General features: G+C 40.2%; 2 protein-coding genes across 2 annotated transcripts; one reads left to right on the forward strand and one right to left on the reverse strand.

The window, feature by feature from the left end:
- Positions 1-7890: 7890 nt before the first annotated feature.
- ZIC2 (Zic family member 2) lies at positions 7891-12262 on the reverse strand. The gene is made up of 3 exons (XM_072411656.1): positions 10531-12262; positions 9203-9366; positions 7891-9049 (listed from the first exon to the last, which is right to left on the reverse strand). Exons 1-3 carry the CDS (start codon positions 11648-11650, stop codon positions 8840-8842), a joined length of 1494 nt encoding a protein of 497 aa, XP_072267757.1. The 5' UTR covers positions 11651-12262; the 3' UTR covers positions 7891-8839.
- A 6524-nt stretch (positions 12263-18786) lies between these two features.
- ZIC5 (Zic family member 5) lies at positions 18787-26619 on the forward strand. The gene is made up of 2 exons (XM_072411669.1): positions 18787-19903; positions 24416-26619. Exons 1-2 carry the CDS (start codon positions 18787-18789, stop codon positions 24850-24852), a joined length of 1554 nt encoding a protein of 517 aa, XP_072267770.1. The 3' UTR covers positions 24853-26619.
- The last annotated feature ends 298 nt before the right edge of the window (positions 26620-26917 follow it).

Here is a 26917-nt window from a genome sequence, read left to right on the forward strand (position 1 = left end):
ATGCCAGTTTCCTGTCAGTTGCTCTGATCCCTTAAAATCACTTTTGCCAAAGAAGTATGCAAGTCAAAAGGCCTTATCTGCATAAATGTTTTGTATAGTTCTTCAAGTACTGAAGACAGAAGATCAGCATGACAACCAGTCTGCTAGCATTTACAGAATGAAAAGTCAGCAATGTGAGCTTTAATGTTTTTCTTTTCAGGAAAGACTTCTTAGGTACACATATACACCTTTCCATAGTGTAACACATGATTATTTCCACACCCTTAATCACTTTCAGGATCCATAACAAAATAATGTACCTTTCTGTTTTTTTATCAGTGAAGCACACTGACAAACTTAGGGAGAAATGTATCAAAACCATTGCATTTGCAGTTTCAGATAGGTTGTTTCTTTTATTTTTAAATGCAAGCTAGGAACGATTGTATTTTCTGTATACAATGTGTGCAATAAATTAGACAATGTTAAAAATTAACATATACATATATAAAAATATAAGGAAGGGCTTCTTTTTTACTTATTTTTCCTATATTGCCACAAATGCAAAACTTAATATGTCACTTTGATTTGGCCAAGGCTAACATTTATATACTATATTTATACTATTGTTGGATCAATTAACTGTAGCACAGTTGCTTTTGTATTAGATTGAGGGCCTATTCCTACCAACAGGCTCTGTAGAACTTCATGAGCCTTGTTACCGCTGCCTACTTATTTTGCATTGGCCTCAAAACAAAAGATATTGTTTAATACATGTTACCGCATGTATTGATGTCATTTGCGTTAATGTGAACAGTAAAATACAATGCAACTGAAGTTATAAATCCAGCCTAAAGTGCCCCTGTTTTGGTGGTCTGGGTGCAGGGGAGGTGAGCTGAGCCTTGGGAGTCCATTTCTCCAGATAGTTTATGTGGTTTACTGCTGATCTAAACTGCTCAGGTGTGAAGGAACCAAGATGAGATTTGGATGATGACCCTCCTGGCTGGGAGACAAGCATGATGGCTGTCTATCCCATTCACCTATATGACGTCAACACAGCACAATCATAGCACAAGATGTAGACAGGGGTTATTGCCAGTGCTAATGAAACCGTCCTAAATCAGGAGGAGTCCAACTTGAACTTGAGTCTTCTTTGTTTCAGTGAGACATCAATGATTTTAATTGAGCAGCGCTCCTCTTTCTGTGAGCCCCAGGATAAAAGGGTTACATTTCTATTTTGGTGCAGGCAGCTGGCGCTTGTTGCCTCTTGTGCTTGAGTAATGGGAATGAGGAATCGCATACGAAGCCCTAATAGACCTGTGCGAACAATGCACCTTGAAAAGGACTACATTCTGCTTTTGTCCTGCTTTGCTTCAAAACTATTACAGAGAAAATAAGATCCATCAGGTTTAACAAAACGCGTTTGTTTTGTACATGCTTATCGGTACAATGAGCAGACATTGTCATTATATAACAGCCCCATGTATACAGGAAAGGGGAAATCCCAGACAATATGCCGATAATGGTCAGAACACCGAATATACACCGTGTTCATCTTTCCTTCGTTTATTCATAGTGAATGCTGGCGATTGCTGCAGAAGTTCCTTTTGTCTATACCATTCAGAGAATTCCATACTTTGCTGTTGACCTGTCTGTATATACATTATAGTACCCATCAAGCTGCGTGAGATCCGATTTATTAAAACGAAATTATTATACTGCTAGTCGCCATTACCTCATCGGTACAATGGAATTTCGTTTGACTTTTCTATTCTCTACAATAGTGGATTACGAATAAGCCAACAATGCAAGTTCCTAATATACTGTCTGCAGCTGTATTCCGTTTGAAATTCCCTATTGTCTGCTCTCTATCCTTCTGTAACTAATGACACAATTAGAATCTATTGTTATATCAGTTTTAACGAAAAAAAATGACTACTCCCTAAAATATGGGTAGCAGATGGAAAATACCCATCGAAATTGACCATTTACTGCAAAAGTGTACACCTGTTAGGTTTTCCTATGGTATGTGATATATGATTACAGTACACGTGTACCCTGCTGGGAATTTACCAAATACAGCTTAAAAAAACGAAATACAATTGGACATTTTATACGTTTATCAGAATTTGTAAGTCTTTTTAAGATAAATATAACATCTTTAATATACCTGAATTATGAATCAAGAACAAAGGTGTATTGTTACTTTTACACATATATATAGCTAAAATAATTAAAAATAAAAATAATATAGAAAATTCAGTATTTTTACAACTCAGCAATATGTCTAGTATGTCTTCCCAATAAATAATTATGTAAAATGTAGCACATTTAGAATATATGAATATTTGGGGTATTTAGGGCTTGAGGTAATTAAATATTTCCCATGTTTTATCACATATGTAATTTCTAACATAGAGTCACGTCTATACTGAGTATATATGAGAATTGTTTTTCTCATGTTCTGAATGAATAACCATTATTGTAGCTTTCCGCCTAGATTTACACCATGTACTTCAATAACTGCATATCTGCCTATATTTTATATAGATTTACTATATCCTGTCTGGTGCTTATTACATGTTTATTATATTCAGTGATAACTTCTTGTTATGTCTGACATACATAAAAGGATCAGTAGTAGTAAACCTGTTTTCCGTTTTTTCTTCTTTTTTCCTTCGTGGTTGGGATTGGGTTGAAAGGATTGAGGGCATGTGTGCTTGATTTTGTCTTTGTTTTTGCAGAGATGCGATGCTTTTGTTTAAGTTGCCGGGGCTTCCTGTGTTTTCTGAGCACAGCCACGTTTGATCTCTGCTAGAAGGAAACATACATTGTATGGGAATGTTTGGCCGCTCAAGGTGGACAGGCGCTTCAAGTCGTCATACCAGCTGCACTCTGACTCTACAAATGTCACCCAGAGGTGTGCAATGCCACCAATGTGCCAATCTGTCCCTAATATATCATGCAAGTCGGATTCTTCTACTGCACTGCTTAGAAATCTCTGCTGCAAGTCAATTCAGACTCTTCTATTGTACTGCAAGTCAGATCAGACTCATCTAGTGCACCGGTTAAAAATGTTAAATCTCTATTGCTTCAGATTGTTCTATTTACTGATTAAAAAAAAATCTCTATCGCAAGTCAATTCAAATTCTCCTACTGTTTTGCCTAAAAATGGTAAATTTCTGCTTTAAGTCAATTCAGATTCTTCTAATGCACTACTAATAATTCTATACCATAAATCAAATCAATCTTTCACTGTACTTTTTATAAACCTGTGCTGCAAGTAAAATCCGTCTATTCTACTGTACTGCTTTTCAATCTTTAGCTTAGGATAACTCATTTATTTTCTAAAATACATTTAATCTCCGCTGCAGGCTTCTAGAATACTACATATAAGTCTCTTCTGCAAGTACAATTTATTTTTTAGTGTTGCTTATAAATATCTAGTGTATGTCAAATTACTCTTCCGTAATAATACATATAAATTTCGACTCCAAATCAAATGTTTCTGCTTCTTCTTATATACCTGTACATACCTATGTACTGCGTATATATCTGCAATGCAAGTAATATCACTATTCCACTGTATTGCAAATTAATGTAACTGCTTGTTATGTCGGAAGACACATAATATTCATACTGCTGGTCAGCTAGTCCCTATTACTGTACAATGTATTACTTCCTACTGCAATGAAAACCGTCTTCACCACTGTATGGAAGATTAATCTGTTCTGCATGTTATGGCTTTCCACACCTCTCTATCCCTCTCCTTACTGCAATGCACATGGTCTATTTTTTAACACCGCATGCCAGACTTTGGACCCTTTTATATGGCAGTGCATACCAGGCTCCCTATTGCAGTGATTTTGGACTGCACTGCATGCCGGATCTCTATTGTAGTGATAACTGATGAGCACTGGATGTCAAATTTTCAATTGTAGTGACCAACTCATATATCTGTGTATTGTGGTAACCATGAACTGTGTATTGTGGTAACCATGGACCATATATACTGCATCTCCGCTCTCAGCTGTGCAGTGGCGACCTACTCTTTTGTAACGCCCATATATAAAGTGTCAGAACACTGTACTGTAGTGATAATAAACTCCAATCTCACTACATGGCAGTCTTTCTGCTGACATACACATGGTATCATATCTCACTGCATGTCAGTCTTTTTATTGCACTGCATATTGTATGTTCTAGTAGTGCATTCCTATTCCTATCTTTTTATGTCATATGCTGTGTTATGTTGACTTCTGCTTGACTCTCTTTTAGTGTTGCACATCTGTACTTGTACCACTGACTTGCACATCAGTACCTTCTATTGCAGTGCACAATGGCCTCTTCTATGCCACTGCATATCAATAGCACCTTCAATCAGTCTCTCCTATTACATTGTGTATCACTTCCATATTTTGTACACTGGTACTATAGAACTGTATACTGATCTTTACCCATCTCTACAATCTCGACTTTTTTACATTGTGTAGCATTGCATTCACTTCCATAGCGCCGCATGGCAATCTTTCTTCCATTCTGTTACGCTGTATTCGTTAAACAGCATTGCCCCAGTTTATTATATTGGTTTGCACATTGGTGTCCTCTGCTGCACCGCATATTCATATTTCTACGATTCTGATCACTGGGTCCAATGTGCTTTTCCCTCAACCGAACTGTTCCTTAATATTAGCAACCAACAAAATAAAACAATGCAATTCATTTTAATGAATAGGTAATTAACTAAAACCTTCAGGAAGTTATTTTGGGGGGGATAACTAAAACTGTGTATGATATAGATAATACAGAAAATGAATATATATATAATCATAAAATGTCCAGTAATTAAATATACCAATCATTATACATACACATCGTAGTCTCCGTTTCCTATATGAGCTAAATTAAGTGTTATTTATTTTACAAAAGTGATGCTTCTTTTCAGGCTAGGGTGGACATAATAAGGATAATTGGGTATTATTGTAAAGCTCGGATTTTGTTCTACGCAGATCTATAAGAAATGTCTTCTATATTCTGCTGCTTTTGATTCTACAAAGAAGGTATTACACACCCAGGTAGAGAGATGTCCGTGTGTTTTATTATATTCATAGCTAGTAGCATGATAGCAGTGCTGCAGATCTGTATTTTAGTAGGGGGCAGGCGATGCAATAGCCGGTCTCATACTTGGCGACTGGCATGTAGATGATTGTAGTAAAAGTTTCTTGTGACAATTAATAGCTTGAAGCAGCGTTCATTAGTATTCATGACATAGAATAGCGCTCTGGTGTTTCTCTTGCTTGGCGGATCAATATCAGATCAGCATGCTGTAGCAATGAGCTGTGGAGTGTGGACACTGCATGGGGCTGACCTTTCCCTACTCTCTCCCTACAGGTCACCCACTCTGCACCAAGCCATCAGTACAACAGCACAACGTCCGCCAATGGAGCTTGTCACCAAGCCAAGTAGGAACATTCATTTAAGAAGATTTATTGTGAACTAGGTAACTCAGAGTGACCCATCTCAACTTCCTAAGAGCCATATGTACATGGATATGTGGTGTCCTTAAGGACACGTTTTATTGAATGTCATAATAAGTCTTCAGTCGGATTTATTCATCTTGACAGTATGGCAGAGTTAGCAAAAATCCTGAAATCTGCACGTGTGGTGTAGAATATCACCTAACATAATTACTTTACCATAGAACAATATCTGGGAGGGAGAGAAACATAGCTCACTGTCTCTATGGGGAGTTGGCAGGGATCACACTGCTACATCTGTGGCTTTGCACTGAACGGGTTAATACTCTACTTCTTTTATTACCTTATGTAGTATTATGTTTTACATTGGCCTAACCTGTATTATAATTATAAAATAGGCACCGGCTACGCTTGTCTCAAGATACAAATAAATAATTGTACACACACACACACACACAAAAATTATGGAGAGTAGATCTTGCTTTTAACACACCGTATGTGTAAAGCCATTAATTGCACTGTGTGCGTATGTCTTGATTTATTTACAGCTTTAGGTGTTATATGCAGCCATGTATATATAATTTAGAGCCATATATAAAACATAACACTTCAGATCTTGTTGTTCTTGTAAAATATACATGGTACTAGTCTCTAAACCTGGCTCTGCAGGAGCTGCAGGTTACTGACCACTCTCAGCAGGCCCCTGCAATGTGTAGGTGTTTCAATTATTAATAGAAGAGAAGGGTGATAGCTGTTGATACATCTGATATTCCAGTAATATTAAAATAACAAGAGTGGGGACGGGGAGGTATGCAGACCGAGTACACTAATACACAGCCCTGTGGTTGTCGGACTCTCACAGTCTATACACTAAGCGAAATATCATTTTGTTACAGCATGAGAAATGAATACTTGTCATTTAATGTGTTATACTGCAGTTGGTTTGTAAATAGGACAGAGGGTGAGGCGACAATGATCACTGTCATATATATATGTATGTATGTATATATATATATATATATATATATATATATATATATATATATACATGTTTATATATATAAATACCCGAACTGTAAGAAAACAGCTAAGGCTTTAGGCATCTTACAGCATCCATAATTAGTGATGAGATAGGTGATTTTAATTAACTAGATTTATTTGTATAAAATCCACTGAATTTGCCTAAATCCTGAGATATGAACGTCACAAGTATATATGTTTTTTATTATTTTTTTGTTGGAAGCGGCTTTGAAGCATTGATGTCTTTGTGCAAGGTAAGGATGCTTTAGACACTGTTTAATGCAATATAGACTTTGTATTGAAATCAAACGGAATATTTATCTACTAATCAGAAATCATTCAGCATTCAGTGGTTAATCACAGAAGAGCATTTTCTGGACAGTCCCTGTACCATGTATCTCCGAAACCCTTTCAATCCTTCCATTTGTGTGAAAGCCGCATTCGGATTTAGAAGGAGCATAAAATGTCATAAAATGTCAAGTTCAAGGTCACGGTCAGTCTGCTGTGTGATATAGGCTCCTGCTGAAAGTCAAGTTGTAATATATCGCCTCCATGTATGTAATCTATGCACAGGACTATCTCAAGTGCTAGCAGTTTTTGTTAGGTTTAAAAATGCAGCTTTAGGTTGGGTAGTCGATTTAGTTGTATAACAACACAGTTTGACGTTTTCTTAAAAAAATGTAAATGATTCGAAAAGAAATCCTAAATACCAAGAAAGTGTATTTATGTAATATGAAAGCACATTAAAAGGTAAAATTACTAAATGTTACGCCTCTATTACAAAACAAAAAAACACACAATTAAGGGAATAGGATGCATCCGAATTATTTCTACTTATTGCATCATTCTAGAGACATTATTATCTGTAGACTTCCCATAAATGTTATCCCCTGAATCTTGTTATTAGACATGTTGCACATTCTATTCATTTGATTTCTTCTATATAATAATGACATCGGTTTACTCTTACACATTGGTCGATGTCTGACATTGTGTGGTGAATGTGTGTGCCACACTAGTCCGAGCTCATAGCCCGTGTCTTGTATTGCTGCACAGAACGCAGATTATCTTCTCTGACAATGGTATAGGTAGAACAAAGTTTATTTAAATCCCCGACATCTACAAGGATATTTTACACATTTCCTAACTCACAGACTATGACAGTATTCTGCCTTCCTTGATTTAGTCGTTGTATTTTTATTGTGAATTGCCTTCAGCCCAAGATAATAGAAAGGTATACAATGACTTAACACCATGGAGAGATTTGAGTCGACCAATGATGGTGACAATATTTTCTGCTAATATTCGTTTAATAACCCACAGGTCTCTCCAACCCTCCGATTTGTTGGAATATACCAGATGATGGCAATTTTTGTTAGCTTGCATTTTGGAACCCGAACACAGACAAACATACATGCAGTTTCAACACAATTTATTATAGGTCTGTATGCATTTACTCTCAAAACAAATCACAGAAAGGATGAAACCACTTTAAATAAGAAAAAAAAACAATCTGAAAACAATTTATGCTCACAATTGTACATATTTATAATTAAGAAACATTCTTTATAAATAGTGTTTCCTCTGTAGCAAGTTAATACCATAATTTAATTACAAATGGATAAATATGGTAAGGAGTATTTACAGAAGGAAGGCAGCCAATTATGGACTGCACAACGTTGAATCCCCCCTTCCCCAATGTCTCTCAAACAGTCACCAACAAAGTGAACTTGAGAAAGCACAAAAAAACATCACGTGAAACATAAAATGACATTCACAAGCTTGTGTAAAATCTGCCTGCTGGACTTTGAAGAAAGAGGAGAGACTTTGGCACGGAGTTTTATTATTTCCCAGCCCAATTGCATGAAAAATTACAATCATGTTTCCTCTAGAAATAAAAAGACAATACCATTAGCACAATACGCAAAGGAAAATACAAAAATAAAAAACAGGGGTTAATCCCTCCTTCGCTGTATTTTTAGAATGATGAGTCGAAATAAAAGTCTGCACTTGGTATGTGAAGCCGTATATACAACCGGATAAAACCTTTTTACAACAAGAATCGGATAAAATGTCCACTTCGCCTCAGTCAAGAGAGGTGAGCTATGTACACGAGATAGTATAGACAATATTAGAGGGCAGGACAGAGTAAAACCACGTTGCTCTTCTTTGGGGTAAAAGGATGGGACAATAAATAGATTCTATCGGGTACTCTGTTCCATGCCTCCTTTTTTAGGATTGTGCAGTATTTAATCCTTGCCAGGAAAGTCCACTTAGCCGTGTTAGAAGGGCGGTAGCTGGTGATTGTGGAGTGCTGCATTGTCTCTGGTGGCCTCCAAAGCGTCCATTAGAGCCAGCTTGGGCCCCTACACGTACCATTCATTGAAGTTTGACGAGAGGGGCCCCGCAGCGCCGCTGCTCACACTGTGCACTGCAGACACTGCGGCAGCCGCAGGGGACAGGTTGGTACTTTGTGTCTCAGTGTTGGGTGACACCAGACCTGGAGGGGTAGAGGACTCATAGCCAGAACTGGCAGCTGGGGACGACTCTGAACCTTGAGGGGAAGACTCGTGCACCTAGAAGACAGAATACAGTCAGTGTGGATATTAGATGGATCAATGCAGTGCTGCATGTTAGGAGGTACAGGTGATAATACATCTATATTAGTAGAAGGATTGTATCTAAGAATTGGAGCTGAAATAAAATCTGTACACAGGGCTGATCATTACCTTCATGTGTTTCCGCAGAGAGCTGGGGTGAGTGTAGGATTTATCACACATCTTGCACAGGTATGGCTTGTCCGAAGTGTGAACGTGCATGTGTTTCTTTCTGTCACTGCTATTGGCGAATCTCCTGTCACATCCTTCAAATTCACACTGGAAAGGCTTCTCCCCTGTAAACAGACAATACAAGCATTATAAAGCCATCCACACCACTGTCATAGCCGAAGGTTACACTCATATCAGGCGGCTGATCCAACAATGCACCTAGAAAGCACACAGATGGAAGAAACACTGCAGCTCATTTCCTCCAGCACTTTACTAAACGCTACAAGTTGAAATCAAGGTCGGATTCCCCTCCTGACACTTTGGAAATAGATGCTAATTGTTTATTCATTTGCAAACAGTTTAGCAGGAGATTGTTCTGCTGATGCTCCCAGGTGGGGTAAACAAGCGCCTTGTAAAGGGCTAAAGATATTTAAAAAGCCTTTATTTGATTTTCACAGCCAGACCCTTCCCCCATTCGCTACATATCCAAATGTTATGTTGTTTGGGGCAATTTAGAGGTGTGATAACTCAAATATCCTCCATTTGGAGGGAATCCACTTAGCATTAAATTCCATTAGCACCTAAATTGTTTTAAGCGACATCTGTTCAAATAAAACCAATTTAAAATATAAAGAAATGGCCTTTATTTTAAACCTTGTTGAATATCGTCTCACACCTACAATACATCCCTACATCTTGGCCTCACATGTCTTTTAGTAAATGTTTACTACCCGGAAAAAAAGGTGTTATTTAAAAATTAAATGCAAAGTAAGCTTGTTAGAGAATTCCTAAAAATACCGATATAAAGAAAAAAAAAACACCAAGAACAAAAATCGCATTCAATAGAAAATAGAAAATGCACTTTACATACCTAATATATATATATTTTTCTTAATTTAGAACATTAGAATTCCCAGCTACTAATTAGCGGTATGTATTATAAATTAGCGATTTTAATTAGCGTGGCTGAACATAAGTTAATTCCATGTAAAATGATAATAAAACAATAATTGCAGTTATTAATTCGCCTGGGCTCACACAAGAAATATCGGCTTTACAATATTGTAGAATAAATGTAATGTGCTGGAATTTATGGTAAGAATGAAATATAATGGCCCAGCAGACACACATTAATTATCTTGTTAATATGCTACAAGTAGGCTCAGGGAGTAACCCTGACTTTTATTGCAGACACACGATGGTCGGCTAGGATTGTCAGATCGCCCAGATATATATAATATAAAAAGGATGACATTTATCGGGTAAGAGGTGGATTACGGGGAACCTACCTGTATGAGTCCTTTTGTGGATTTTAAGGTTTTCTGATCGGGCAAAGACCTTGCCACATCCAGGGAAGGGGCATGGGAAAGGCTTCTCCCCTGTGTGAACTCTGATGTGGTTGACCAGTTTGTATTTGGCTTTGAATGGTTTTCCCTCCCTGGCACACTCCTCCCAGAAACAGATATGATTGCTCTGCTCGGGTCCCCCCACATGCTCCACCGACACATGGGTGACCAGCTCATGCATGGTGCTGAAAGTCTTATTGCAGCTTTTCTTGGGGTTACTGAGTTGTTCGGGGTCGATCCACTTGCAGATGAGCTCCTGCTTAATGCATTGCTGTCTCATGTACCTGAAGAAGGCCCCCGGGTGGTGGTGATGGTGATGGTGGTGTGCAGCCATGTTCATGCCCATGTTCATTGGCCCATATTGGTTGTGCAGTTGCGCAGCAGTGTAGGGGTCCCCTCTGGGACTGGACACCTGGCGGTACTGATCAGTCCTGCCGAACACCTCCCCGGGTAGACCCAGTCTCATCTGCCCACCCAGAGCGTTTTGGGATGCCGCGGCGTGCTGCTCGTGGATCCCGGGGAACAGCAGGTGGCTCTGTGGGTGCTCCCCATGTGGTAGCTGGTGATGGTGGGGGTGATGGTGCAGGCTGCCTGCTGGGGGCCCAAATAAGCCATGTTGGCCCCCGCCTGCAGCCGCAGCACCCTCCGCAAAGCCCCGTCCACGGAATAAGAAGTCTCGGGGGGTGTTGAACGCGGCGCCCGTGTATGCGGCGTGCGGGGTCAGGGCAGATGTGGGGTACCCAGCCTGGGAAGTGAAGGCTGAGCTTTGTCCTGGAGGAGACAAGTCGTGGGGTCCATTGCTTCCTGCACCCCCAGCCGATCCCCCTCCAGTGCTGCCACTGCCGCCTCCTCCAGAGCCCCCCGCAGGGTTCAGCTTGAAAGCCCCCATGTGCGCCGGTTCCACGAAGCTGTTCTGCGCCAGGCTCAGCTCCCTCTCCTGCATCTCTGCCGCGGCAGCCGCTGCCGCTGCCACTGCGGCGTGATGGTGGTGATGATGGTGGTGATGCCGGGCAAATGTGCCCACGCCCAGGGCCGGGAACTGGGGGCCAGCGTCCAGCAGCATCCCCGGGTGAGTGTAAGTGTGCAGGGAGATCGTCAGTCACCTGGCTGGATGAAGACGATGGATGCTTTCTATAGATCGCTGCTCCCTATAGATCCGGGTGCAATTACTATACACGCTGCACCGATTAAAGAAGCCGATCAGAAGAATAGTCCCAGCCTGTCCATGGCGAGCAGTGAGATCCGATGTGCCCGGGCACTGGGCTGAGATTCCCCCAGATGAAGGCTCGGGCGGCAGATGCTCCTGTCTTCTCTTCTTCTTTCTTTAAGTTGCTGCTCAGGGTGGTGGGAGGAGGGGAGTGAGAGGAGGAGGGGTCCTAGGAAGCTGGGGGAGGGGGTACAAACACAAACAAGCAGAAAAGACAAGTCATATCGCACAACGTGCCGCGGCACACAGGCAAAGCAGCCGGCTCGGTGATCGGGGAGATCCGCCGCCGCCGCTCATTGTCCGCACAACACTTTTCCTCCTTCCCGTTGCTTTTGTTTGCTTTTCTATTCAGCGGATTTCGTTAGTGTGGGGCTTTTGTTGTGGTGGCGGGTTTATGTTTTGTGTGTTTTTCCCTCTAGTTGTTTTCTGACACCCCGATCAGAACCCCTCCTCTGTTCTCCGCTCTGACTGGACTGCCGCGTGCGCTCACCTACGCCCCCTTTAACAGCTGCCCGGCCGTGCTCTGTCTGCGCTCTGATTGGCTGCACACACTGGAGACTCTGCTGCCAATCACAAGCCCCGCCCCTCCCACCCCTCTGGCTGGGCACTTGATGCTCTCGCCGATCAGTGCTGGCCCAGTGCTGCTTCTATATCCCTGACATAGGGAAAAAGGGGTCCCCCTAAAAACTGACAACAAATCATCTTCCTGCCTACATCCTAGACATGTAACTTTAGCAGCTCACACAGATCAATGATGTATTGTCGTGCACAGACACAGATCACAGGGTCACATTATATTTCTACTTTTATAAAAATTGGAATCTGTGTTCCACAAAACGCGATGTATGAGGACATCTCATTTATTTCCATATAAAGTCACAGCGTATACCTTCCTCTATTCACATACATAGCAAAGGGAGAATTGCAAATTATGTGGATGTAATCATTTCTTACAGCCGGCACTGAGATGGTTTTTCTATACAATCTGTATATAATCATACATAAATAAATACATGTATAGCACACCTGTGTAGGTAGGTGTTTAGCCCATTATTCACTATAATACCTGCTGGTGAATGTGGAGCGAATAGATGGCAGCAATGCTCATACACAATAAAGTACAATAAATACAGAATGTATTATAGTGATCAGTAACAGGGGATTATATTATACATTTGTTGGCTTCTATTCATCTGATTAGCGATTCTTTTTTTTTTGTTGCTAAATATTTCGTTATTCAAATAAATGTTCTCGGAAATCTGCATCGTTTGTAACGTGAGTGTTACTGGATGTAGCAGAATCTTCTCCCCATCCATCCAATAAATAATTGCTAATAATGACGTAGCAGTGTGTGATGTCATGTGTGTACACGGCTCTTCTGGTATTTGTAGTTCACATGGATCAAATATGGAGATACCACTAATGGAACAAAGCCGCACCCAGAGCAGTACAATGCAATGCTCACAGCACTCATGTAGAAAATACCCCAAACCAAGGCTCCCCGACTCTCACAAATGCGTGGACCCCACTGTGGGCTGAGACCCGGAGAATTCATACCGAACCATGGCTGGGTATCATTCTCCAAGAGGGGGATATGGAGTTAACCAGCAAGCAAATAGACACAAAGATGGGTGTCCCAGATAATAGGAAGACATTGATCTCTAAATAAAGGCGTAGTCAGACTCTCTAACTAATTACTGATTGTTTAGAAAGCTGGAGGCGCAAAAACAATCACAACTGTGTCACAACTGAGATGTTACCCACAAGGCGATCAGAGGAGAAAGCAGTGTTTAGGATTTTATCATACAGGGTGGTCATCTGGCACTGCCTGGGTATATTATACAGGGTTAGAAAGGGCTCTCCTGGCTCTGGTTGTTATTAACATTGCCTTGTTATAGAGTAATAGTAACTAGCCTCCTGGCACTGCACAATTATAGTAACTGGTCTCCTGGCATTGTCTGGTTTAATTATCGAGGAGCAGTAACTTTTCTGTAGAGGGGGTAACACAGATTATTATGGCACTACCTATTTATATTACAGAAGGGTAAGTAGTAACCGGTCTCCTGCCTTATTATATTAGAGAATAGCAGTAACTGGTGTAGAATAGAAATGGATAGTACCTGGCCTACTGGCAGTGTGCGGTTATATTATATAAGCTGATAGGTGATATATGGTCTCCTGGCACTGTCCTATATTGTAAAGTACACTGGAAAGGGGTAGTGCCTGTTTTCCTGGCACTGTCAGGATGATACTATGTGGATGGGGTAGTCACTGGTCTCCTGGTACTGGAGAATGCCAATTACTGGTCTCCTGGTACTGACTAGTAGGAATTTTGTCTCCTGACACTACCTTGCTGTTCCACACTGCACATATCCCCCCCAAAAAAAAAGAGCTCAGCCCAGTGCCATGTGAAATCAGCCGCCTTGTAGAAGCCATGAGTGATACTCCCACAGGAAAGTCCTTACCTTCCTTCAGCCTTTCTCCTGCTTCTCCTGCTAGTTTTCTGTGTGGTGCTGTGTGTGCAGCTTCAGGAGCTTTCCCAGATAAAGTTTAGGGGGGAATTCTTTAATTGCACACAGAGACCCCGCAGGCTGGTGGGTATTTGCTATTCTTTCAGGGCTGCAGTCCTACTCTCTCTGCAGGATACAGAGGAGCTGATCCAAGTTCAAAGTCACTTCTGCCGTCCCTCTAAGAAGTGCTTTATTTCTCTTCAAACCACAAGCCCCCTTTCCCCATGTCACAGGGTGAGAAGGGAAGACAACACAGGCTCTAGTCATTTTGGACAGCCCATACCACAGGCTGGAGCTGGTTTTTGTTTGAAGGAAAGGAGCGTTAAAGTTCACCTAGAAGTTTCTTGAAGTTAGATGAGAGCTGCAGATGACGGGTAACGATTGTCAGCTTTTTACCTTCATATTGCCTGCTTTCTGCCTTTCCCTTGCTGATATTAAACATGGCCGGCGCCTGGGAGCTCTCTGTGTTCTTTGTGAGTTGTGTAGAGGAAATAGTTGGGCGTCTAAACGATTCTTATTTTTAGATATCATAAAAGTGTGCGTGTGTTGTGTATTACTAAAGTATTCGTTCCTAAATGAAAAGCACAAGAAGGTGAATCATTGTGCTGGCTGATCAGTATCATGGCAAGTTCCTGCATTACATTCATCTCCCTGGCATGGTATTTATTATCAACAAATTTCGATGGTCTTCCCCATATGGAATAAATTGGGATGAAAAGAAGAGCAGGCCGCACCGTTGTCTGTGTGACAGGACCTCATAATGTCAGCATGGTCATCAGCTGCATATTAGGTTCCAGCTCCCCTTTCATTGTCTGACCTCGGGTCACTCCGAGGGATCCGACCTGTGACCGCACACAGACCACATATGATCATCAGGCTGCAACAACCAACTCTGTGCCAAGCCTGTCATGTTTGTAGACGCTTTAATGGCCAGCAGACAGGCTGAGCTGCCACCCCTACCTTATTTATTGCTTCTCACCGAATCCCTAAGGAATAGACGAAAAACGTGATAACTTGTCACCTGCTGCTAACATGCTTTATACCACTTATTAAAATGTCCCACTATCATCGCCTCCCGAGTCTTATTCTAGATTTATTATTATCATTATTATCATCGGAGCTTTCCAGTCCCATGGGGAAGAAGATCAAATCTTCAGAATATTAGTCACATCTTTCACCGCCGTACCTGGATCATCCAGCTTTCTATCTATCATCTATTTATTATTTACATATCTTTAAATCAATCATATATCCATTATCATATTTATTATAATCTATTTATCTATCTTTCTGTCTATTATTATCCATATTAATAATCAATCTTCTACTAATCTTTCTATTATCAAGCCAACTTTATAGTTATCTATCTATCCATCCATCCATCCATCTATCTATCTATTAATATTATTATCATCATCATCATTCTTCTTATCTTTTAATTATCTATCTGGCTATTAATTATATATTTTATTTTTTAACTTTCCATAATCTAGCTATCATTTATTTGTTATCTATCCATTAAATTTCTATTTATGTATCTATTACCCATTATCTATTTGCTATCTACCTATTATTTATCTATCTTTATCAGTGTTCATTTTTATTCATGTGATGCTTCACAGAGCGAAATGTAATGGTGTGATGAGTGACATGCAATGGTGTCATGTAATGGATCATGTGTCATGGTATCAGAGCTTCCAGTGGAAGGATGTGCTTATTATAAAGGATCTCTGGGATCCTCCTGGATAAAGCTGTGTGTCTGCTGCTAATGGCTGTTGCTGTCCAGTATGCAGGGTGATACGAGTAACAAATGAGTTTCAGGGGGCTAAGGAGGCAATTTATTCTGCCACTCATAAATAACAGGACATATGTTAGCCATATTGCTGCTACACGTAAACCCGTCAACGTGTCGCTGTTTGATACATCTTTACAACCTTCCAAAGGCCTGACACCGGGCCGGTTATCCTTCAGATTGTGAATAGCACGCAAGATGCTGATGGAGGGATGAGGATGACAAATATTAGACTCATAGCATTGTGTGTGATGCCTGCATGCCCGTCTGCAAATGGATATGCTATAGTAATACTACAGTATAAAGTTGAACCCAGGCATGGTGAGAGGAACATACATGGTGCATTGCAAATACATATTCACTATTTCATGTGCTGAGCACATTCATTATTACATTGTTTGTACAGTATTGGAGTTTTTCAAAGTTATTTTATGTAGTGATCATTGAGTATTTTTATTTCAGCAAGCCAGATTAATTTGTCTTCAGTCGTGTCTTGAAAATTCAAAAACTTCTGTCATATAAGGTTAATGCACAGATTATGGGTTAGATTGGACAAAAATTCCCAATTAAACAGTCATCGTTCTGTGAAATGTACAAATGATATGCTAGTCTGCTCACATGATGGAAAGTCACATGGAAGCATTTTGTTAAGTAGATCCTATTGCTTCGATCTTCAGGTATATTCCTAATCGCCCCTTAATCGGGGCATTTTATTGGCTATAAGTACATTGGCAGTACTGGGAATACAATATATGCACACCAGGTACCCAGGGGAAGTTTGGAGAAAGCAGCAGATTTTGGGCATCCAGGTGAAGTGAATGTTGTGAATGTTGTATAAAGTACAATTCATAACTTTAGTAACTCAGCTAAATTTGTTGATTTAGCTGATTTGTTCCACTTAGTAAAAAAAAAAAATCAAAAAAATCAGTGCTCGTTCCTTAAATAAATAAATAAATATATATATATATATATATATATATATATATATATCATGGATACCAGGAATGAGCATTACTTTTCATACATCTCTGTCTCTGTGTGTATATATATATATATATATATATATATATATATATCTATAATTACTGAAAGAGAAATGTATTACTTTTCATACATCTCTGTCTCTGTGTGTATATATATATATATATATATATATATATATATATCTATAATTACTGAAAGAGAAATGTATTGCGAAGTATCACCCTCGAGTTGACATTTTGTTCATGAATTTGAGTTGTTTATCGGTGACCCACAAACTTTTCAGGACATTTTCTTACATTTACAGTTATATATCAGAAATATGACAGATCTTACTATCACAGTATACGTTTATTGTATGGAATGATAAAGATGATATTGATGGAATATAATGCATGGCTATAGCAGTCTGTAAATGTTTTATATGGCCTATAAAAGTACATTTATCACGGTATTGGAATTCATTAAATCGATGACAGATACCCAGCTTGTTGCCGGCCTCATACAATTATTTATTTTACAAGTTTTCCCCCTCACGTGAAGCTGTAAAAGTGATGATATAAAAGTACACAAATACACAAATGTTTCTCCTGACACGGGCTCACCCGCAAATAAAACATGACAGGGGGTGTGGGTGGAATTGCCGGGGATTTTACACTGACCGGATAAAACATTTACTACACAAAATTTATAGAATGGAAGTGAGATAAATAACGAATTTATGAAGTTTGGGGTTTTCACACAAATGATTGGAGAACTAACCAGAACAAATTCTTTCCGGGGCTCGTTTAATAGATATATAATAATTATAAAAGCCGTTTCATAGATCGCTTCGTTGTAGAATTTGATTCTGTCTACTCCAATAATTCCCATACTACATCACAAAGTACCACATGGTGATTGTATTATGGTATAAGCTGTTCTATCACACCTAAAAAACATTGTTGTTCCCAGCAACCTGGTATAGATGTAATACCTAATGTGTTATTGGTACAAATAGAGACATTTGTGTACACGAAGTTACTAATATTAGGGGGTCCTAACCCAAACTTTCCGTGTCTCAGTGTTCCATGTGTGGTGAGATCTGGGCGGTGTGTGATTGCTCGGTACCTCGGATGACCTCCGATCACCTCAATCTATAGTAAATACCGAGCCGTTCTATGAATATATGTGTGTGTATTGCCATTAATGTGGGGAGTCGGTGTGCAGGCAGCGTGTCCCCGGTCATACATGGATTACAGGGGTCACTTTGTGTTCTCCCATTCACAAGATAAGAGGACGTAGTAGCGCAGTATGCAGTAATGAGCGGTAGGTGCACGGCAAAAGTGGATGACACGCTGACCCGGGGGTGAGCAGTAACAATGCCATGGCAGCTGTATTCCCGCCTGGCTCCCGCCCCTCCTCCTCCTGTCAGGCTCCGGGCTCACTAAACTTTCTCCAACTACAACTTTGAGAAGTGGAATGCAGGCTGAGAGCATGGGGGCGGATCCCCGCTGTGCGGCGGCCTGACAGCCAGCCAATCGGTTGCGCGGGCCTCCTGCCAATCCTGGCAACCCGTCCAATCCCGGCTGTGCCATCGCTAAACTATATGCCCCCACTGTGCGCCTCCAATGCTGCGCTTTCTGCCAATCGCTGGAGGACAGAGTAGGGAAAGGAATAGGCAGAGTTGGGAGGCAGACAAAAGAAGTTAAAGAACGCTTAATCTACCCATGTTTTTGAAGGATGGTAGAGGGGGAAAAATAACAACAGTAAGTGTGGATGGACTTGATTGTGTAGTGATGGAGCCCCCTTTGAGCAAGAGGAGTCAGACTCTGAGGTTAGCGGATTTGGCAGCGGCTCAAGCCCATCCTCATCAGACTATGACAGGCTTCCCGGGGTTGGGGAGTCATCAAGCTCACTCCCACCCTGCCCACATCCACCCTGGGGAGTTGGGGAGTGACCCTGGAGTTGCCCTGACTCCATTCGGACCTGAGCACATGGCACAAGCTAGTGCTCTGAAACTTAGTCCTTCCCAGCACATGCCAGCTCATCCCGAAGCACAGACAGCTGCTGCATTCGCCTCACCGGCTACAGTCAGCTACCCCGTGGCTCATTCCCACCCTGGCTACACCAGCGGCAGGGACTTTCTCCTCAGGAGGGAGCTGTCTGCTTCTGCCATGTTAGGGGAGCAGCATCCTGCCACCGGCTCCCCCCATCACCACCATCACCACCACCCCCATAGCATGTTCATCTCCTCCACTGGTACCTATGGGCACTCGGAGGGAGGAAGCCACCCTCTCTTCTCTGGCATCCACGAGCAGGCAGCCCCAGGAGTCCACCACCCCCTCAATGGGCAGATGAGACTTGGCTTGGCCGGAGACCTGTACGGGAGAGCGGAGCCCTTCAGACCCGAGCACTATGCAGCTTCCTCCATCCACAGCTACAACTCTATGAACTTAAATGTCAACCTAGCTGCTGCTGCCGCCCACCCAGCCGCTGCAGGGGCGTTCTTGAGGTACATGAGGCAGCCCATCAAACAAGAGCTCATCTGCAAGTGGATCGATCAGGAACAGAGCTCCAAAAAGACCTGCTCCAAAACTTTCAGCACCATGCACGAACTGGTTAACCATGTCACGGTGGAGCATGTGGGGGGACCCGAGCAGAGCAACCACGTCTGCTTCTGGGAGGAATGTCCCAGGGAGGGAAAACCATTCAAAGCCAAATACAAACTGGTCAACCACATCAGAGTTCACACAGGGGAGAAGCCTTTCCCATGCCCCTTCCCTGGATGTGGCAAGGTCTTTGCCCGATCAGAAAACCTTAAAATCCACAAAAGGACTCATACAGGTGGGTATTTTGTGTCTTTTGTACACACAACCATGTGACTGCTGCTCATGAATAAGTCATTTAGCTGCACACATTGACTGGTGGCAGGAAGTCTCCCAGGACTAAACTATCCGATCATGGATATGGTTATGTTTGTTGTTTCATTTCCCCACATCCAGGACCGCTGCCAACATTTCTGTATGAATGACCTGCAAGAGGGGGCATTTCATCCAGGGGTTCTATAGGGTCCTCTGCTTGCTTAGATATGGGCCAGGCAGAGCTTTGTTTTATTCCCTTAGAAAATGTTAACAACAGGAATATGGTCATATTTTATTTTCAGAATAATTAAATTAGGTTTGAAAAGTTCAGTCACATGACCTTGTGTTAAAGTTTTGTAAAAAGAACCTATAAGCTAATATCTCCTAATCATTATCGGGTCTATATTGAGCAGACAAAAAAGTGAAATACATGGATGAGATTTGTCTGAACAGATTGCTGTAACTTTAAATGGTGCAGAGCCAATCTCAGCATCTAGAAAATTGTATTAAAAGTAGACCAAGTCCCTCCCTTATAGATCACTTAATACATGCCGCGGCAATGAATGCGGCTATGTTTTCAGGTATATACATCAATCAATGATTTCAGATAAATTACAATTTATTCAGATGCACGTGATTTATCAGATATGATCGTGTGAAGGAGTCTGTATCCTAGGCCTTACTTATCACAGGGTACAGAAGACACAGCCCATTTTGATGACACGCCAGACATGGCTTCCTCTGAGATGTACGATGACGATAAAATACACACAGGCGTAGTTATAGCGCACGATATGACTGTACCAGGAGTCATTAGCACATTGCAGCAACTTTTACATATCACAAACGTGCAATAACTGCTGTATACTAGAAATGAATGACACTAATTTAAATGTGATCCTTAATTCTTTGTATCTAAATGAGGTTTTCTCATTTTGTTCCAATTAGCCGCATCATTGAAACTCAAAGAATTCGTCCCACAATGCACTTATAGTCCGAATATGATTTATACAAATATATTCCTTGTAATGTCATACAAAATGTGAGCATTTGGACTGTTAGAATTGTAGAACAGATTTCTAGATTTACTGGACGGCAATTTATGTTCATCTAGTGAGGGAATAGAGATCTGGGCAAAGTTACTGGACTGACTGATTGTGGATTTATATATGAGGAGGGTTATGGACTGAATTGGGTCCTGGTTGTAGATGGAGCTTGGAATTATATGATAACGATTGGTGACTGGGTGATGCGTTTCAATGTAAATGTCACATTATTGTGGTCCCAGGCCCAGAACTCCATGGTGTACAAATACATATATATATATATATATATATATATATATATATATCGATAGATGGATGGATAGATAGAGAGTGATTTGGTGTAAATAGACATATGTGGGTCTAGTATATTTAGAGATGAAATTAGTTACATAGTTAAACAGTGTATATATAGCTGGAGATACTCAGGTGATGGACAGCTCTGGAAATGCTGCGATCATAGCACTGCTGATAATGTTACATGGGGTTGGACATGTCTGGAATTAAGGCCTGGAGATATTTGGGTGACAGACGGCAGATGTCTGAGCTATACAATAGAAGATGTCTGGATGAAATGGCTGGAAAGATTTGGGTAACTGAATCGATGGCCATGACTTAGATCTGCATCAATGTCAAATTTTATTGTCGAAATTGTAATTCATTTTTCGTTGTAATATAATCTAATAGGAACAAAGAGCATTTTTCTAAAGTGATAGAGTAGTATTAGCAGAACATAGATCGGATCAGTTCATAGCCGGCACCCATGGCAGGGTGTGAGATGGAGCAGCGATCCCCATGCTGGCCATACACTGTCCAGGACGTCATCTTCTTACAAGTACAATGACGATTGGCTGCACTGAAGATGTGACTACAGAACAGGATTTCATGAAATCCTAACCTGATAGCAGGCGATGAATGCAATTATTACTTACTAATTAATTGTATATTATCAGCAGGTCATTGCTAATAAACAATGACAGATCAATGACTACAAGGTCACACAACTTATACGTTGTCACCTTCTATAAGGTGTATAGTATATGCTGCATTTCACAAGATTCACCCAAATTTTACCTAAAAGTCATGTTTACAGTGGATTCAGTTAAATATGAGTAAAACTTTTGCCAATAATTCTTCTACTTTCTAATTGAATAGATTTCAATTTATTGATGGGTAATGAATCGTGTGTGAAATATTTATCAAACAGATTTATTTGTAGGGTAAATGACACCTTGATTTTATTACTGAAGTCTGTATCTTCATCCTCCCATTTAATGTGTGACAGCGATGGAATAATATGATATATATATATATATATATATATATATATATATATATATGAATATGCATTGTATGCCTGCATGTTATATGAATTTAATGCAGACATAAAATACTATAAGGATCACAATACGTTTGATCGTGCCCGTATAAATATTATCTCACTAAACTAAATTTAAAGGGAATAAAAACAAAATAATCGTAATATGAAATATTACTGTAACCAAGCAATATATTAAAGTGTGAGGAGGAGAGACTGCACAATCATTGAGTGGAATTTACACTGCAGAGTATTAGGGACAGATCGGTGTGTGTATATATATATATATATATATATATATATATATATATATATATATATATATATATATATATATATATATATATATATATACATACACAGACACCCAGTCATGATACTGTACTTAATGATATTTATATGAATAGATTGGAGGAATTGTCTATGTATGAGATAAAATTCGGCATCAGTAAAAGTTGGCGGTATTTATGATGATTAGTATTTTTATAAATAAGCTGACATGGTTTGTGTTAGAAACAAAGCTGCTGGTTTGACTTGTGAAATTCAAAACACTTAATGAAAATAGATTGCACAAGAATAGGTGTGTTTTAAAAAAGGATTTATTTAAAATGATAGGATTTAGGTGACATTTATTTTAATGAATTCCAGTTAATCGAAAATTTGGAAAAAAAGTCCTTGAAAATGAAACAGGTGAATTATGAGATCACCAACAATGTCCAGCTAAGGCTTGCAATTCTCTCTGGTTGTTGGTGTTTTAGGTAATTATCTGCATTGTGCAGAGCTTCTGATCCTGTTTGATTTGTTATACAATCAAATCGGTTAGCTTTCTACTGCTGATTACTCAGCACTGTACCTTCCTTACACACAACATTACACACATTATACACACAATTCCTACAGAACCAAGCCATCAGGACCGGGGGACACCTGACCTGAAATTAGCGGCAGTTTGCTGGGGTAACTGGTTTTCTTTAGTCAATCTGTGACATGCTGTAAGGTTATAATGGTGGCAATTCCCCAAAAATATAGCAAATACTCGATCATTTGGCACACATAATACGGTGCATAGAAACAACATAAAGTCGTTAAAGAGCGATATAGCAGCGTTATTGGTAAAATGAATAAGTCAGTATAAAAGTGACATCGCATGTGGCAGGAGTACCAAGAACCAACCTATTGGCCCAGTCAATCATTGCAGGTGGTATAGGTGGCAAGCAAGTGGGGGTAAGGAATATACATTGTATATTGGAATATAAATGGGTGACATTGCCAGCACCTGGGGGAGATCTGAGCCAAACATTTATTAATGGTGGTGTCTCGAAAGGGAATAATCTTCATGGGAAAAGTGCTGATGTGTCACGTGTAGGGGGCAGACAAAGCTCAGCCTAACCATGCACACCACTTATCCCCACTAGGCCACTAATGCTGTATATATGTATATATATATATCTATATCTACATCTACATCTACATATCTATATATATATATATATATATATATATATACACCATGCACACCACTTATCCCCACTAGGCCACTAATGCTGTATATATATATCTATATCTACATCAATATATATATATATATATATATATATGCCATGCACACCACTTATCCCCACTAGGCCACCAATATATATATATATATATATATATCTATATATATATATATATATCCTAATTCGTATCACATGCAGGTCACACCATGCCATTGGTAGCCCTACTACACAAGTCACCCAGCACTTTCCTGACACACCAGTTGTACAGACCTATGGAATACTGGGATGGTTGTATTTCATTCTGTTAGCCCTGTCATGTGAAGTGGCCTGGTATTTAGAAGAAAGTGATTGAATTACAGGACAGACAGAAGTTCAAGGCATGGCAGATAAGCATACCCCCGAGGCTGCTCTTCACAGCCACTTGAACTGTTAAGCAATGCGGAAAGCTATTAAAATAGATTTGTTATAGATTTCTTGGTGTAGGGTTGCCTCGGGTGCTCAGGCTACTAGCAGACTACTATTCCTTTCCTTCTGATGATGTGGGCACAGTGCAGCATGTACACACCTGGGATGGGGGAACTATTCGCAGGTGATGTTCTACCTTTTTATTGATATACTGCTTTCACTTTCTGTAGGAGAGAAACCCTTTAAATGCGAATTTGATGGTTGCGACAGGAAGTTCGCCAACAGCAGTGACAGGAAGAAGCACTCCCATGTGCACACCAGCGACAAACCCTATTACTGTAAAGTCAGAGGCTGTGACAAGTCATACACACATCCCAGTTCCCTGAGGAAGCACATGAAGATCCATTGCAAGTCCCCTCCAGGCTCCCCCTCTGCTCTGGGTTATCCTGCTGTCACCACTCCAATGGAGGACTCCCTGTCTCCTGCTCAGGAACAAGTCAGGGGTCGTTCTAGCAATCTGTCCCCTCAGGTCACTAACCTCAATGAGTGGTATGTGTGCCAGGCCAGTGGGGGCCCCAACAACCTGCACAGCCCTTCCAGCAATGCTGACTCCACAGATTCTGAGGATGAAGACACTTATAGGAACTCTGAGAGGACTATACGCTAGACACTGCTGGCTTCTCCAAGTGTGACAGATGGACCACAGAGATCGCTTTTTGGGAGCCCCACTATTTATTTTCTAGAACACCATAAGGTCCTTCAACACTTGAAAAATGTTACTATGCTTGATGAGTTAAGCAACGGTATGGCCTCCACAGCAAACTGCCTGATTCCTGGGATAGATGCCCGGCAGATGCCAGGAGGATAAACAGATGATCATACTGCCAATGCAATGTATTTTTATTAGCAGGCTGGATACTGTACAGAATGACTGTACAGTAGAAGTACTCTCTATCTCCCTCATGTGCCTCACACATTCACCCATTCACTCTGGAGGCTTCTGATTGCTTGAGATGGGTCCTGAACAGGGACCAGGCATGGACTACAATGTCCACCCTCATTCCCTCTGCTATCTGTCCCACCGTACTCGGACTGTACAATGTATCTGTCCTTAAAGAAATCACTGACTTTTGTTTTGTAGACTTGAAAAGATATTTTTGTTTCCATTTTGCTAACTTATTTATTATTGTAAAAAGACACCTCTGTCCTCTCCATATTTCTCCCTAGACATCACAATATATTGCTGAAACTGATCTGGTGTACATTAAATGTAATAATCAACATCAGATTTAAAACCCCCTAAATCAAACGTCTTAGCATGCCTTCCAAATGTTAATAGAAATCAAATCACTGATGCATACGTATGGAAATGATGGAAATGCTTTGTTTTCCATTAGTTCATACCAGTTTATTTTAACCCCGCTTCAACTATAATTATAAGACTGTAATGAGAGGGATTGGCACTAATTACATCGGAAAATGGCATTTAATGATGCTTATAAACCACAGAAAGGAGACGGCGAAGAACAGATATATATCTTATATACACACACATAAATATATATCTGTGTGTGTATATATATTTATTTATTTGTGTACTTCTAATTAAAAACATAAATAGTTTTAAAACGAAAAACGTAGATATCCTTTTCCATTTTATTCTGACCACAATATAATAATTATTCCACATTTGATTAAATATTTTTAGAATTGTCAGTGATTGGAAATTCGTTTAGTGATGTGATGAATTGTAATGAGGAAAATGGAGCTAATAATCTAGAACCGATCAGTGTTGAGATTTGATAGCTGCGTTCTCTCGTCATACCTGTCAATCTTCTGATATTATGATGCCACTGTCCACCTTCCACAATCTACTAAAGACTACTAATTCCCCCCCAGAGACTTCTAGATGGTAGATTGCCCTTCCCCAGGGTGTATAGGAGCCTGTTGTGTATGATGTGATCCATTGTACTAGTCTTGTCGTTGTTGATAAAGTGTATGTGAATAATGTGATTTTTGTACAAGTTGAATTAATTTATTTTTTATTCTGGATTCCGTTTTTTTAATTATTATTGTGTTTTTTTTTCTGGAAGAGCGCTCACACACCAAAGACTTATGATATTACTTTATGGTGAAATATTGGTGTTTGAACCTATGTCATTTAAAAAGAAACAAGTGATGACGGTGAGAATCTATGAAATCTATATTATATATATTTTCATTTTACTTGAATCAATGTGATGTGACAGGTACTCTTCCTGCATGCATGGTGGGCAGACTGACCCTGATGTGAGTGCCCTGGCTATAGTCCTGTACTGGTGCAGTGCTACTGTCACTTGTCTGTGTGTCCTGTACAATCCACATCTCTGCAATCATTGCATTGTGTTTACTCTTCATTTTTTATTACAGTTTAAATAAAGCGGATACGTCTTCATGCGCGTTATTCCTTCATTATTATCATATTCGTGGTTTTATATTCTGACCGATTGCTGCAATTCATTCCCTACAAACATGAGATTTCAATACTTTTCCATGACATTATAGCCGCTGATTTATTACAAATATTACATGTTCTGCAAGTAATGTGAAGCAGCTCTGGGAATAAAGACAGAACAGATCTGGCCATGAATTGGCTGCACATGCAAAGGCTAGAACGAGCTAAAAAAAATATTTGTAAATCCAGCTCAGCCTAATGTAATATTTACTCAGCGAATAATCCGCAGAGTGTTATT

Source organism: Pyxicephalus adspersus, chromosome 1 (assembly GCF_032062135.1).
Source record: "Pyxicephalus adspersus chromosome 1, UCB_Pads_2.0, whole genome shotgun sequence".
Lineage (NCBI taxonomy): Eukaryota > Metazoa > Chordata > Amphibia > Anura > Pyxicephalidae > Pyxicephalus > Pyxicephalus adspersus.